This window comes from Carcharhinus amblyrhynchos, chromosome 28 (assembly GCF_965287045.1).
Source record: "Carcharhinus amblyrhynchos chromosome 28, sCarAmb.v2.hapA, whole genome shotgun sequence".
Lineage (NCBI taxonomy): Eukaryota > Metazoa > Chordata > Chondrichthyes > Carcharhiniformes > Carcharhinidae > Carcharhinus > Carcharhinus amblyrhynchos.
The window spans coordinates 19,952,012-19,966,956 of record NC_137351.1 but is presented as its reverse complement, the minus strand read 5'-3'; the positions used below and the strand labels follow the sequence as shown (position 1 = coordinate 19,966,956).

General features: G+C 40.4%; 1 protein-coding gene across 4 annotated transcripts in view; it reads right to left on the bottom strand.

Annotated features, from left to right (window-relative positions):
- Positions 1–14,945, bottom strand: part of sltm (SAFB-like, transcription modulator) — a 50,895-nt gene that overhangs the window by 24,640 nt on the left and 11,310 nt on the right. For 2 of the 4 annotated variants that reach the window (XM_080214415.1, XM_080214416.1), the window contains exons 4-8: positions 11,212–11,400; positions 8,609–8,668; positions 2,764–2,800; positions 889–1,357; positions 159–205 (exon numbers count right to left, since the gene is read on the bottom strand). In XM_080214415.1, coding sequence (XP_080070541.1) covers positions 159–205; positions 889–1,357; positions 2,764–2,800; positions 8,609–8,668; positions 11,212–11,400 — 802 coding nt within the window. The remainder of the gene's footprint in view (positions 1–158; positions 206–888; positions 1,358–2,763; positions 2,801–8,608; positions 8,669–11,211; positions 11,401–14,945) is intronic. The other 2 variants (XM_080214417.1, XM_080214418.1) reach the window with 2 other exon arrangements.

The following is a 14,945-nucleotide window of genomic DNA, read 5'->3' as shown; positions in this document are numbered from 1 at the left end:
CAAACTGTGCATCAATAAGGTTGCCTAGTGATATGTTAAAGGTGCTACAGAAATGCAAACTGTAACAATGCTGTAAGATCATTTCCAATATTCAAAGCAAACTGTCAAATTACAGTTACAACATGCTTCCGAAGGACGAAGACTTGATCTGGTCTTACCTTTCTCATCTTTAGTAGAGGTTTTATCTTTCGAATCCTTACTTGAACTATGAACACAAAACAAAGTTAGAAAAAAAAAGCAAGCACAAAGAAAAGTAGAGTTGATTTGTCGAAATACTAGCGGACATAATTCAAAACACACAACAATGCATTTTCCCCATAAACCACCAAAACAGAAAGATAACAGACGGCTAAATTAAAAAATTGTAACTGATTTCTGGCCACAAATGTACCAAAGCCAACGTGTCCTACACTTGAACAGAACAATTCCAAAATCAATTCTTGCATTGATTTTCCGAAGTTGAATAAAGATCTGGGTTTGTGTTAATTCTATTCAGTGTGCAAATCACAATATTCTCCAGTATTCAGGAGTGGTTGTTTTGATTCCATATATGAAAATTCTCCTTATTTGGCTGCGAATTGTTCACACCGGTGTGTTGATTGTTCAGAATCAATACAACACAAGGCTTTTAAAAAAATCTTGGCAATATCCAACAAAAAATATCTACTATATAAAAAAACTGTCAGCAGAGGGAAAAAAAGCTATCAAAAATGCAAGCAGTCTTGCATCTGTTTTTTTGATTTAAAAAAAGGCATCGTGTTAAGTCTCTTAAAAAGAGTAACATAATCGGAGACCTAACAAGCCAGTGGATGAACCATGTTTAGTCACAAATGAAGACCAATCTTACTGTTGGTATTCAGTATCATAAATTGACATAGAAAAACAAACCTCTTTGCTTGATTGGATGCCCCAGATGAGGGGCCTTTCTTTGAAGAATCTTTCTCTTTATCTCCAGCTTCAGCCTTTCTGGACCCTTCTCTGGTTTCCTTCTTTGCTGACTCTGCTTTTGTCCCCTCCTCTTTTCTTCCTTCCTTATGGTTTTTCTCTTTCTTTCCCTCATTTTTGACTTCTCCCTTCACATCCTCCTTGGACTGGGACTCCTTTTCAGCTTTGGTCTTATTCTCACCTTCGGGAGTTTTCAAAGTTTTACCTGTTTCCAAGAGATCATCTCCATCGAAGTCCAATGTGATGGCATCTTCTGCTTGGATTGTGACGGAAATATTATCGTCATCCACTTCCTTCAAAGATGCACTGGGTTCAGTTTCATCTTGAACCATTTGTTCAGCTTCAGCAAGGCCTTGCTCTGAAGGTAGAGATTTAGACACTTCACGAGAACCGTCATCTATATCATCTACATCTGAGGGATTTAACAGGAATAAACATGGCAAAATACAGGTTTAAATGTCAAAACTTTTACCTAGAAGGTGACCTTATCATTGATATTAAAATAAATACAATTTACCTAAATTAAGAAGGTTAGAAAACTACAAGGTGCATGTGAATCTGAATTCCTCAGTGACAAAGTTATGTGCAATACCTTTAACACACAAGTCTTCTGTGGAAATACAAATATGCTTAGAAGGTGAATCCCAATTGCAGTCTTTCAACATAATGGAATCTGTCTTTTTCCAGTCAAGGTCTGTTTTCATTCACATTCATCACTTCAACAAAGTTCAATTGTCCACCAAGGTCCTCTGATTTGAGCATCTCAGATTTGTGGTAAAATCCATCTGATGAAATGGTCCATGCAAGTCATTTTCTCCACTGTATTCATCCATATTGTGAAAGACATATATCATCTTCAAAATAATTCCACACTCTATACAACATCTCAGAATGCATTCATTCATCTTCTTATCACAGATTATGGAGAATAGGTACCAAACTGCTCAGGATGAAAGTCTTCGGCAAAATCAACATCTCTTTTCACGTATTGTCTAAATCACACAGCAACGATGGTCTTCAACAGTACATTTTCCCCCCGCAAAGTTACATCGACATTGTGTTGAGTCCTCCAAAGTTCCAAAGCAAAGCAGATCAATGTTCGTAGGTTTTGTCTCCATTTACGTTCGTTGTACCAACTGTGTTTACTACAAAAATCAGAATCTCTATCCTTCACAGATTCTAACCTGCCAGTTCTAGTAGTGCAAATAAAAAAAAATGCATAACACTCTCAGTAGAACAAACCAAGTAACTTTGCAAGTGTGAAAACAGATCAGAATTTACACAATTAGAAGGTCAATTTGATAAAAGTGAAACTGGTGCTTTAAAAAAATTTCCAATAGCAACCAAAAACGTTTTACACAAAATAATCTAATGTTCTCCAATTTGTCCAAGGGAGCTCCATTTATTTGGCATTACCTTCTAAGTGATAATGAAGGGAGAATGATTGGACTTTTACTTCAATAGGGAAAATAAACCATGTTTAGGGCTTAAATTAGGTAGATATAAATAAAAAGCATTTGTAGCTTGGTGAAAAAAATCATTAACACTTGTGCATATTCATAAATGCACTATAGTAACTGGCAAGTCTACTCATTGCACCTTTTTACAAGTCACAATTGGAATTTTAAAAGTATCTCTTGAACATAAGCCTTCTCCAAAGCAGGAGACTTTTAGTTGCATTTTAAGTAACAATTGGTGCCTTGTAACGGCTTTCCAACCTTCATCTATTTCTAGTAAAATCAAAATATAGTAGAGGGTACAAAAATAAACTGAAGGGAAGATACAAACTTGGCTAAAGCACTGGCAACCTTTACATACCTTTTTCATTCTCATCTTCTTCTGCTTCCTGAAATATCTGTTTAAGACATTTTGAAAAAAAATGCAACTCTTGAATTGAACAATTTTTAACATTTAGAAAAAAACAATCAAGAATCACCCTAACTTTCAATTTGCTAAACATGTGTTAGATTGGATTTAAAACAAAATATAATTTAGAATTTGGAATAAAGCCCTCTTGATTCTAACAAGAAGAAATCAGGATGCTTCACTGAAAGTAGGAGAGAAAATTGATAAATGCTATCTAGGGCTTCAAAATTAAAATAAAATCTGACAGATCTAGAGTGCAACAACAGGTTTGTAAATGAACAGTTCACAGCTGAAATACAATTCTAAAACATTACTGAAGCATTCAGAAGAAAAAAAAATAAGATTGTTTAAAGAAGCCGAAAGAGGTCAGTTTAATTAGTGGAACTGTTGACCCAATAAATCCAGGGTCAAGAATCAAACCAGGCACCACCTCATTACTAAGGCATCTGCCTGCTACCACAGAGTTCAATTAGAAAACGCAATGCTTAAAACATGGGAATCCAGTGAGAGAGACCTGGAACATGCCAGCTCGAGGCAACCAGCTTGTATTCATTTAGCTGAACTCTTGCTAGAGCAGAGTTGTTAGGGTGTGGGGAAGAGGGAAGGAAAATTGTGCTAACACTGGTTTTCAAGCATCAGGTATTCTGTGCCTGTGTAAGCATATCCCAAGTAAAAACAGGGAATGATACTAATCAGTGAAAAAATCTTCTGTATGACCAATAATTTAAAAAGTTTACTGCCACGCAAGAAACTATGCATCAAATGCAGGTTTGACAGGTGTTGATTGTTCAGCTACCTCTTTTAAAATAAGATTATTTCTTAAATTTCTATATTTCAAAACTAATTAAGACTTGTCTACAGCAATACTTTTTTTTGAAACCAACACAAACATACACACACAAAGTTCAGATCTAAAAAACTTCCAGTGCCCACTGCAGACCTGAAATTCCAGAACAGAACTGCAGAATTGATGCCAAAAACCAATATTAACACATTCATAAGTGCAGGCTGATTAAAAGATTAGGTTTGTTTTTGTCCATTTAAACATAGAAAATGTCAAATTAACAGTGCAATTCACAGAATCATAAGATCCCTGCAATGCAGGAAGCCATTTGGCCCATCGAGTCTGCACCAATCACAATCCCAGCCAGGTCTTCTTCCCATAACCTCACATATTTATCCTACTAATCCTCTGACACTGGGGTCAGCTTAACATGACCAATCAACCTAACCTGGATATCCTGTTAATCCCAACACTGGGATCAATTTAGCATGGTCAATTAACTAACCTGCATATCTCTGGACTGTGGGAGGAAACCAGAGCACCCAAAGAGAACCCATGCAGATATGGGAAGAATGTGCAAACTCGACAGAGTGACCCAAGGTAGGAATTGAATCCAGGTCCCTGGTGCTTTAAGGCAGCAGTGCTAATCACTCTACCACCCACTATAATTATATTAATTACAAATACTTTAAAAATTATACATGACTAAACTACAAGGGCATATACTTGCTTATTAAAAAGATTATTCAGTCAACAAGAAGCTGCATTTTGTTAGCTGATCTTTACAAGAGAAATAGATAGCATCTGCCAGATTCCCATTCTTGATCACCATCCAATGAACTTTGTTATGTTTGAGAGAGACTGCTCAGGCAGAATTTACATGCAGAAAGCAGTTCCTGTTCAACTTGTAGAAAATCTTCAAACCCTGCATTCTATCCATCATCAAGCTTGCTTATTACCCAGTTCTGGCCTTATCTCTATCCACCCTTCTGTATTTCGTGCAACCTCATTGCCCTCCTGAACTCAATCCACAAATAAACACCACCACAGTCTACCCTTCATCAGTTTTGTTTTCATCTCTTCAGGTTCCCAACACACTGGACTGTGAGTAACTGTTTACAAAGGTGTTTTTTTTGTAAATCGTTCATGGGATGCCTATCCCCCACAGCCCTTCAAGTTAGTGGCTTGTTCACATGAAGGCCAGCTCGGAGATTTCCTTGAGGATCTGGGGAGGGAGTATGAAAAGCTGGGAATGGAATTAAAAAGTAGAACCGACAAGGTGGTTATCTCTGGGCTACTGCCTGAACCGAGTGCAGATGGGCGTAGGGTTGATAGGATTAAGGAAGTGAATGGGTGGCTCAGGGATTGGCGTGGGAGGAATGGGTTTGAATTTACGGGGCATTGGCATCAGTATTGGGGTAGGTGGGACCTGTTCAGGTGGGATGGGGTTGGTCTGAACCGTGCTGGGACCAGAGTCCTGGCGAATTGTGTAAAGAGGACTGTAGACAGGGCTTTAAACTAATTGGGGGGGTGGGTGGGGGGGGGTGTGTGTGTGTGTGTGTGTGCGAGGGTAGGTGACGTTACGAGGCCTAAAGTTAAGGAGAGGGTACAGGTAAGGGTGGAGGCCGAGGATGTCCCAATAATAAAGGGAATAGGGGGCGAAAGTATGGTTGGTGGCATTCTGGCAAATAGGGTCCAGGTGAAGGCTGGGGTGAAGGCACTTTATCTGAACGCACAAAGCATTCGGAATAAAGTGGATGAGCTGGTGGCACAGATCAGCACAAATGGATATGATCTGGTGGCCATTACAGAGACGTGGCTGCAAGGTGACAGGGACTGGGAGCTGAATGTCCAGGGGTATCAAGTGTTTAGGAAGGATAGGCGGGAGGAAAAGTTGGGGAGGGGTAGCTCTGCTGATTAAGGATAGCATCAGGGTGGTAGCAAGGGATGATATAGGAACCAAACAGCAGAACGTGGAATCGTTGTGGGTAGAGATTAGGAACAGCAAAGGGAGGAAGACGCTGGCGGGTGTCGTCTATAGGCCCCCGAATAGTGATCTGGAGGTGGGGCGGGCTGTTAACGTGCAAATAAATGCGGCGTGCAGGAATGGGACGGCCGTAATTATGGGGGATTTCAATCTACATATTGATTGGTCGACCCATGTTGGACGCGGTGGGCTCAAGGAGGAGTTCTTGGAATGCTGCCGGGGTAGTTTCCTTGAACAGTGCGTGTTGGAGCTGACGAGGGAGCGAGCTATCTTGGATCTGGTGCTATGTAATGAGGCGGGTAGAATTAGGGACCTTGCGGTGAAGGATCCTCTTGGGGAGAGTGATCATTGTATGGTGGAGTTTCTGGTGCAGATGGAGGAGGTGAAAGTGGGTTCCCGGACAAGCATCCTTTGTTTGAACAGAGGGGAGTACGGTAGGATGAGAGAAGAATTGGCGAATGTGGACTGGGGGAGCGCGTTGGAAGGTAGGTCTGCTGAGGAGCAGTGGAGGATCTTTAAGGAGATCTTTCTTGGTGCTCAGCAGAAATTTATTCCGATGGTCAAAAAGGACCGTAGGAGGAGAGGTAATAAGCCATGGATAACGAAGGAGGTGAAGGAAAGTGTTAAATTAAAAGTGGAGGCGTTTAGAGTAGCTAAGAGTAGTGGGCGAGAAGAGGATTGGGAGAGGTTTAAATGTCAACAAAGATTGACAAAGAAGTTGATAAAGAAGGGTAGGAGAAACTATGAAGCTGGGCTAGCGCTTAATATAAAAAAGGATAGCAAGAGTTTTTATAAATATATAAAAAGGAAGAGGCTGGCTAGGTTGAACATTGGACCCTTAGAGGATGAGAAGGGGGACTTAGTGGTAGGGGATGGGGAAATGGCTGAGGTCTTGAATAACTTTTTTGTTTCGGTCTTCACGGAGGAGGACGTGAATAATTTGCCGGGTGTTAGAGATGGAAAGGTGGTAGGACTGGAGGGTCTCAATGACATTGCTGTTACTAGAGAGGCGGTCCTCGACAGACTGGAGGGGCTGATTGTGGACAAGTCCCCAGGACCGGATGGAATGCATCCGAGGGTCCTGAAAGAAATGGCGGAGGTGATAGTGGATGCCTTGGTGGTTATTTTCCAGACGTCGCTGGATTCCGGGGAAGTGCTGGAAGATTGGAAAACGGCTAATGTTACGCCGTTGTTTAAGAAGGGTGCCAGGCAAAAGGCAGGGAATTATAGGCCGGTTAGTTTAACGTCTGTTGTAGGTAAAATGTTAGAATCCGTCATCAAGGAGGAAACAGCGAGGCATCTTGAGGGGAACTGCTTGATAGAGCAGACACAGCACGGTTTCGTTAAAGGGAAGTCGTGTCTGACAAATTTACTGGAGTTCTATGAGGATGTGTCTCGGGCGGTGGATAGAGGAGAGCCGGTGGATGTGGTCTTTCTTGATTTTCAGAATGCGTTTGACAAGGTACCTCACAAGAGGTTATTGCAGAAGGTCAGGGGACATGGAGTTGGGGGTAGGGTGTTAGCGTGGATAGAGGATTGGTTGTCAAATAGGAGGCAGAGAGTGGGGGTCAATGGGTGCTATTCGGATTGGCGGTTGGTGACTCGTGGAGTGCCCCAGGGGTTGGTGCTGGGGCCTCAGCTATTTAGCATTTATACAGATGATCTGGAGGAGGGAACCGAGTGTATGGTGTCGAAATTTGCTGATGACACCAAGATTGGTGGAACGGCAAATTGTGCGGAGGGTGTGGAGAGTCTGCAGAAGGATCTAGATAGGCTGGGCGAATGGGCCAGGAAATGGCAAATGGAATTTAATGTTGGCAAGTGTGAGGTGGTCCACTTTGGTAGGAATAATGGTAGGAAGGATTATTACTTACGTGGCGAAAAACTGCAGCAGGCGACGGTGCAGAGGAACCTTGGGGTCCTTGTGCATGAGTCGCAAAAACCCAGCTTGCAGGTGCAGCAGGTGGTCAGGAAGGCGAATGGGACGCTGGCCTTCATTGCTGCGGCTGTATAGGGCATTGGTGAGACCGCAGCTGGAGTACCGTGTGCAGTTTTGGGCGCCGTACTTACGCAAAGATATTTTGGCCTTGGAGGGAGTGCAGAGGAGGTTTACTAGGCTGATACCGGAGTTGAGGGGGTTGAGCTATGAGGAGAGGCTGAATAAACTAGGCTTGTACTCGTTAGAGTTTAGAAGAATGAGGGGAGATCTCATTGAGACGTATAAGATGATGAATGGGATGGATAGGATAGAGGTGGAGAGACTCTTCCCACTCAAAGGACAGTAGGACTAGGGGGCACAGCCTCAAGATAAAGGGGGGGCGGTTTAGAACGGAGTTGAGGAAGAATTTCTTCACTCAAAGGGTGGTGAATCTCTGGAATTCTCTGCCCGTTGAAGTAGTGGAGGCTGCCTCGCTAAATATTTTTAAGACGCGGATTGATGGGTTTTTGATGAGAGAGGGGATTAAGGGTTATGGGGAGAGGGCAGGAATGTGGAACTGAGCCACGACAGATCAGCCACGATCTTATTGAATGGCGGGACAGGCTCGAAGGGCTAGATGGCCTACTCCTGCTCCTACTTCTTATGTTCTCTAAAAGGACACTCGTGAACCAGATGGGTTTTATGACAGTCAACCATGTTTTCATTATTGCAGCTTTTATACTAGGTTAAGTTAAATTTCACCACTGGCCACAATGGGATTTGAACCCGGGTTTGCATAGCACTGCCCAGGGTCTCTGGATTGTCCAGTGACAATAACTATGCCACCACCTCCTGTCCTAAAACTTTATCCTACCATAGTTCTATAATGCTTAGTTGCAAGCCTCAACCCACATTATTCAGTTTTTGATCACTGGAATGCTACACATTTCCCTTATCTATCATCAGTAGTTAAACCCCTTTGGGTGAGACATAAGAGTGGTTAATACTCAAGAACTGTGTTCTCAATAATAGGTTAACACTGTCAGAAGTAAGAAAGGACAAAGTGTGTGAAATGGACACAAAATCCTAAGCCAATAGAAGTGTTTACCTCTTCAGGCAAAAGGGCATCCACTTCTTCAAGTACAAGTTCTTCATTTTCTTCATCTGCCTGAATAAATAACGCGAACCACAATTCAAATCATGTTTCAATCTGCGTTAAGAATTTCACATTCAAATTAGGCAAGATATATTTTAAATTTTAGAACAAATTGCAGTCCATTTGTACAACCTTTGCAGCAGCAGACAACCATTATTTGATTAACAATACAGTGCTAAAGATTAAAGCAATCTTCATCTAGCATTCTCTACCCGAGTATAGATCCTTTGCAATTATTTGCCAAATAAATCAAAAATCCTGGCATTTTGCTCTGTGTAGGATGTTGAGATGACAAGCCAAGTCCACCTCTGCATGGTCTATTTAAACTATAATCCAAAGTTCCAAAAGCCCCAAGTTATTTCACAGATTTTATTGAGGGCACCCTCATCATCCACGCAGCCATTCTGTTGTGCTTGGTCAAATAATTAACTTAAACAAAAGGAACAGACTGTTGTTAAGTAGTTTGAATCTCAAAATTTTTTTTGATTTTCTAAAATGAGCAGCATTACAAGTAGAAATAATTTTCATCAACTCAATGCTAAAACTGAAGCAGATATGAAATCCAACCGGTCAGAAGTAATATTGGCAATGTTAAAATTTTCTGAAGCTCTGCTCATACTGCTCAAAACTAAGACTGCATAGTTGATATCAGACAAGTCAAATGTAACATGTAATAGCAGTCTTTCAATACATTTATGTGTACTTACTGTGAAATGTCTGATGATGCTTCAAATATATGGAAACAAAGGAACAGAAGTAGGCTGTTCAGTTCCTGAAACACGTTCTGCCATTCTGTTAAAATTATGACTAATCTGTACTGGTTTCCAATTATCTGTCTTCACTCAATATCCCTCATTTGTTCGCTTAAAAAAAATCCAGTGATCTGTCTAATACATTCCAATTAATCCAGAGTAACATATTTTAGGGAAAAGAATTTCCGATTTTGACTATCCAAGTGCTTCAGGATTTCACTCCCAAATGGCCTATAATTTTAATCCTTACCCTGGATTCCCAAATTGGACATGTTTCACTACTTATTCTATTTAATCATTTTATAATTTTAAATACCCTCTACGAGTTCCCCTCAATCTTTTGTCAAGGAAATCCAAACCAACTTACTGCACCTGTCTTCATAATTTAACCATTTAAGCCTTGGTGCAGTGTCATTTGAGTGGACCTGCATTTTATCACTTCCAAGTATAACATGTTTAAAAGGGTCAACACCTAAACCCAATGTAGCACTTGGGATGGGGTCTGATCAAGGCTATGTAGCAGCGCTTCTATTCCACCTTCTTTTGAAAAAAACAAACATTTCATCAGCTTTTTTAAAACTACTTCTCATTCCTGTGCACTAGCTTCCAGTAATCCCTGTACATGACATCTAAACCTCTTTGCTTTTTCACAGCTTTGTTTCTCACCATTAAGGAAACATTCCAACTTGTCTTAATTGGGTGCAAAGTAACTTCACCTGGCCTATGTACACTTCTAAGTTCCTGCTCCATCTACATAATTTAAGAAACCTAACTTAAGTGTCATCTTCAAATTACATTCTTAAACCACTTCCTTCCTTAAAATATTTATTCGTTGGATGTGCATGTTACTGGCCAGACCATCTAAAAATGTCCTGAGGAAGTTGCAGTGAGTTATCTTCCAGAACTGCTGCTGTACATGTGGTGCAGGTCCATTCAGTTTGACAAACAAGGGAGTTCCAGGATTTTGATCCAGAGATGAAGAAATAACAATACATTTCCAAGTCAGGATGCTGAGAGACTTGGAATTGGAGGGTGTGGTGTTACTTGAATTGGCTGCTCTTGTTTTTCTAGGCAGAAGGGGTGCTGTATTTGGAAGGTGCTTGTGAATAAAACTTTGAGCTGCTCAGTGCATCTTGGAGGTGATGCATACTGCAGCCATGGCATGCTGTTTATCCCTGAAAAATTGCTCAAGTTTGTTTACTATTCACATTCTGCAAACATGTGCTCTCACGTTGTTTATACATGGAATAATTCTGTCCCTTAAAATAATTTGAAGTTTCATGTGAAATCAGAGGTATTCACCTCAAAATGTTAGCAATCACCTGCACTGCCAAATGGGTTATAATCTCAAACCATAAATCATTCAACATGCTTGCAATTCCAGTGACATGTTAGGCTGGAGGTTATTGAAAACTAAAATAATCCACTACCTGTTGTTATGACAGCCACTTAAGATATTAACTTGGATCATGAAGCCTGGCTTCCTTCCCAATTTATTGAAGCCCAATGAAATAGAGCGATATTTCAAACTTAGAATAAATCAAATGAACATTCCTTTGTATAACTGAAGCTGTAACAAAGAAACGCATTCACATGCATTTATCTGAACACGAGTAATGATTGTTGTGATTAGTACATGCTTGTGGGAGGTCAAACAAATACACAAACTCATCTTACGATGTATGCCTTATATTTTTCACAATATTGTTTACATTAAGAATCCTGACCTATTCAAAAAATGTTGCATGATAACTAATTCTGAAATACTTCTGGTCATTTTCCATATGCCATCTAGTTATGTACCTGGTCTTCTGGTTCTCCGTCATCCAGAGTTTTAGCATCAGGCTCATCTGCACTCGCGAGCAACTCTCCACTGACTGAATCATCATTTTTATCCATTTCCTCAGTTTCGCTGATTTTTTGTTCCTCTATACCATCTTGATCACTTGTGTCCTGAGAATCACTCTGGATTGCATCTATATCAGCTTCCATCTGTTACAAGAGATTTATACTTCTCAATATCATGCAAATTTAAGTTGACCTATCCAGAAGCCTGGACGATAAAGATCTGTTGAGGGAATCAGAGGGCTTTAAAATGTGGATGCTAATGCATTTGCTAAAAATTCCATATGCAGAGCAATGAAGAAGTGTTTGAAATCGCAAGAACAAAAAAGTGACACCCAGAAAAAAATTTCAGCCATTTGATGAGAGCTGAAAAGCTAGATCTATCTTGTAGACAGCAATGTGGAAGGCAGCAGAATGAGGGGTTGACCTAAGCGTGGTTGTATGACAGACATCAAAGTGGTTACAGATGAACTACAGTGAATGGGGAGGATGGCAGAGAACGGATCAGTGTAACATAAGATAGCACATCTCCTGTTAGGAGCAGCTACAAGCAGCTGCAGCATGAACACTTTATGCACAATTAGCTCATAACACATGCATCATTCACATGCTTGTAAAAGCTTCAGTCTCTTGTTTTTAATAGGAACAGAAGTAGGTCATTAAGTCTCTCAAGCCTACCATGCCATTCAATCAGACCACACCTCAAGATCATTTAGCTGATTTGGCTTGATTTTCTTGGTTAGCCCGACCTGACAAAAATCCACTAATATCCATCTTGAAAACTCCAGTTGACTTAACATGTAGTTTTTTTTGAGGGAAGTGGGGAGAGATTCCAAATTTCATTTCAAAAAGTGCTTTGGGTCTTTGCAACTGAATAGCTTAGCTCGAATTTTATCAAAACCCTCATGTTCTGGATTCACAGTCAGAGGAAAGAGCTTTGCTGTATCTATTCTCTCAGTAAGAAGTCTGACAATACTAGGTTTAAGTCCAACCAATTTATTTGATAGTAAACTCGCAGGCTTGTTTACCCCAGTCCAACGCCAGCATCTCCACACCTATTCTCTCAAACAGATTATCTTATCTTAAATGCCTCAATCAAATTAGCCCTCAAATTTTGTCTTTGTGTACTGTTGTTTTACCATGTGTGTACTTGGGCTCCCAAATCATTGTTTCTTTACCAATCATTTAGTAAATACTGGGATTTATACTTCTTTGTTTCAACAATGTTCCCTCATTTGCCATATTTGCTCATTCACTATCAGTCTAGACTCTTCTGTAACTTCCTAAGTTACTTACTGTCTCCCCTAACTTGTAACATCTGCAACTAATCTATTTCATTATCCAAGTCATTATTAAATCTGGTAATATTTTTAAGACCCAAACCAGCATTACATTACATCCTGCCAACAAGAGTCAAGCTTTAGCTCTATTCTGTCAATTTCCAACCCAGCCACAAGGCTACCTTCAATCCTGTGTGCTCATGTGCAATTTCTTGTATGGAATCCTGTTGAATACATTCAGGAAGCCCAGATGGAATACATTCATAAATACTCCATTTGATAAAAATGGCTTGCCCTTAAACCAGTGTTGTTTTCCCCATTAGGTTTATATTTATTCATGTGTTCATTCACTATATTCCTAATAAAGATATGTCATTTCTCTACAACTAAGATTAAATTGATAAGCTTGTAGTTAACTGGTTTATCTCTCCTCCCGTTCTCAAACTATGGAACATTAACAAAATTCCATTCTAACAACAGAATTTCCAAATCAAGCGAGCTAATAAAGATTTTTTCACTGCTTTCTTAAGCAGCACAAAGTCCCATTGCAACTCTACACAGCCAAACATTTTTTTAAGCAAGGAGCTGAATATTTTCAAACGGTTGAGAAACTATTTAATGTTCATGTCAGATTTGGGTATTCTTGTACAAGAAACCCAAAGTTAACATCAGCCAAAGTAAGCAATTAAGAATGGAAATGAAATGTTGGTTGACCTTTATTGTAAAAATAACAAATTGTTGTTGTCATTCTACAGGGCTTTGAAGAGAACATACGAGAACTCTATGCAGTTTTGGTCTCCATATCTAAGGATATACCTGCCTTAAAAATGCAACATTGTTTCACTGAATGAATTCCTCACATGAGTCTATCACGTGGGGAGAGACTGAGTGAACAAGCCTATTACTCCAGTCACCGGTACTGTGATGGCAGACTCTTAGCAAAACATTAGATTTTGGGAGGGCTTGACACAGTAGATGCTGAGAGACAATTTCTCCTGGCTGAAGCGTCTAGAACTAGGAGGCACAATCTCAGGACGAGGAGAAACCCCTTCACTCAGAAGATTGCTCACCTTTGGATTCTCTACCCCAAATAGGAAAGTGAAGTTGTGATCATATCAAAGATCAACCATGATTTTATCAAATGATAGAACAGACCCAGGGGATTATAAGGCTCCCCCCACTCCTATTTCTAACGCCAGGAGGAACTGGAGACAATAGAAAAGACTTTTAATAAAGGGATCAATTTGATATGTAGCTAAATCTTACTGTAAACTCAAATCTGTTTTTACTGCAACTGTCTTGATGGTTGCCATCAATATTCTTGAATTTAAGCATTTTCTTACTTGCTGCCTCGCCAAAAATCTCTAATCATGAATCTGGCTATTGAAGTCAAGGACAGTGTTTACTGTCCAGCCCTAATTTGTGAGCTGCATCCTTGAATATGGCTGAATGAATCAATGGGCCATTTGAGGACAGTTAAGGATGTGGAGTCACACATGCCAGAACTGGTAAAGATGGCAGATTTCATGGAACGTAACAGTGCAGTACAGGCCCTTCGGCCCTCGATGTTGCGCCGACCAGTGGAACCAATCTAATGACCCTCTAACCTAAACTATTCCAATATTATCCAAATGCCTATCCAATAACCATTTGAATGCCCTTAAAGTTGGCGAGTCCACTAAGGCTGCAGGCAGGGCATTCCACGCCTTTACTACCCTCTGGGTAAAGAACCTACCTCTGACATCCATCCTATATTTATCACCCCTCAATTTAAAGCTATGTCCCCTCGTGTTAGCCATCACCATCCGAGGAAAAAGGCTCTCACTGTCCACCCGATCTAATCCTCTGATCATCTTGTATACCTCAATTAGGTCACATCTGAACCTTCTTCTCCCTAACAAAACAACCTCAAGTCCCTCAACCTTCCCACCATACTAGGCAACATCCTGGTAAATCTCTTCTGCAGCCTTTCCAATGCTTCCACATCTTTCTTATAATGCGGTGACCAGAACTGTATGCAATACTCCAATTTCACTCCCTTATCGATATTAGTGATTCAGATCAGTTTCACAGGCACCATTTTTTCAGATTTATTTAGGTGAATTTACATTTCCTAGTTGCCATACGTGTGAAGTCATGTTTCAGAATCATTAGTCCAGGCTTCAAGATCACTAACAACCTAACAGCTAGTAACATATTTGCTCCGCGACAGTTCCATCGTGCTAGCAGGAACTTAGCAAAAACTGAGCAAAATTTTGTAACAGGCCAAATTCATCTGTCTTCACCAGACTAATCCCATCCCACCAACATCTTGCCTATCTCACGATTGAAGTGCAAAGAATGACAAGATGACAATGATTGAACGTTCTTTTTTTAAAAAACCAGGCCTAAAAATTCAGAAGTGGTTTCAAT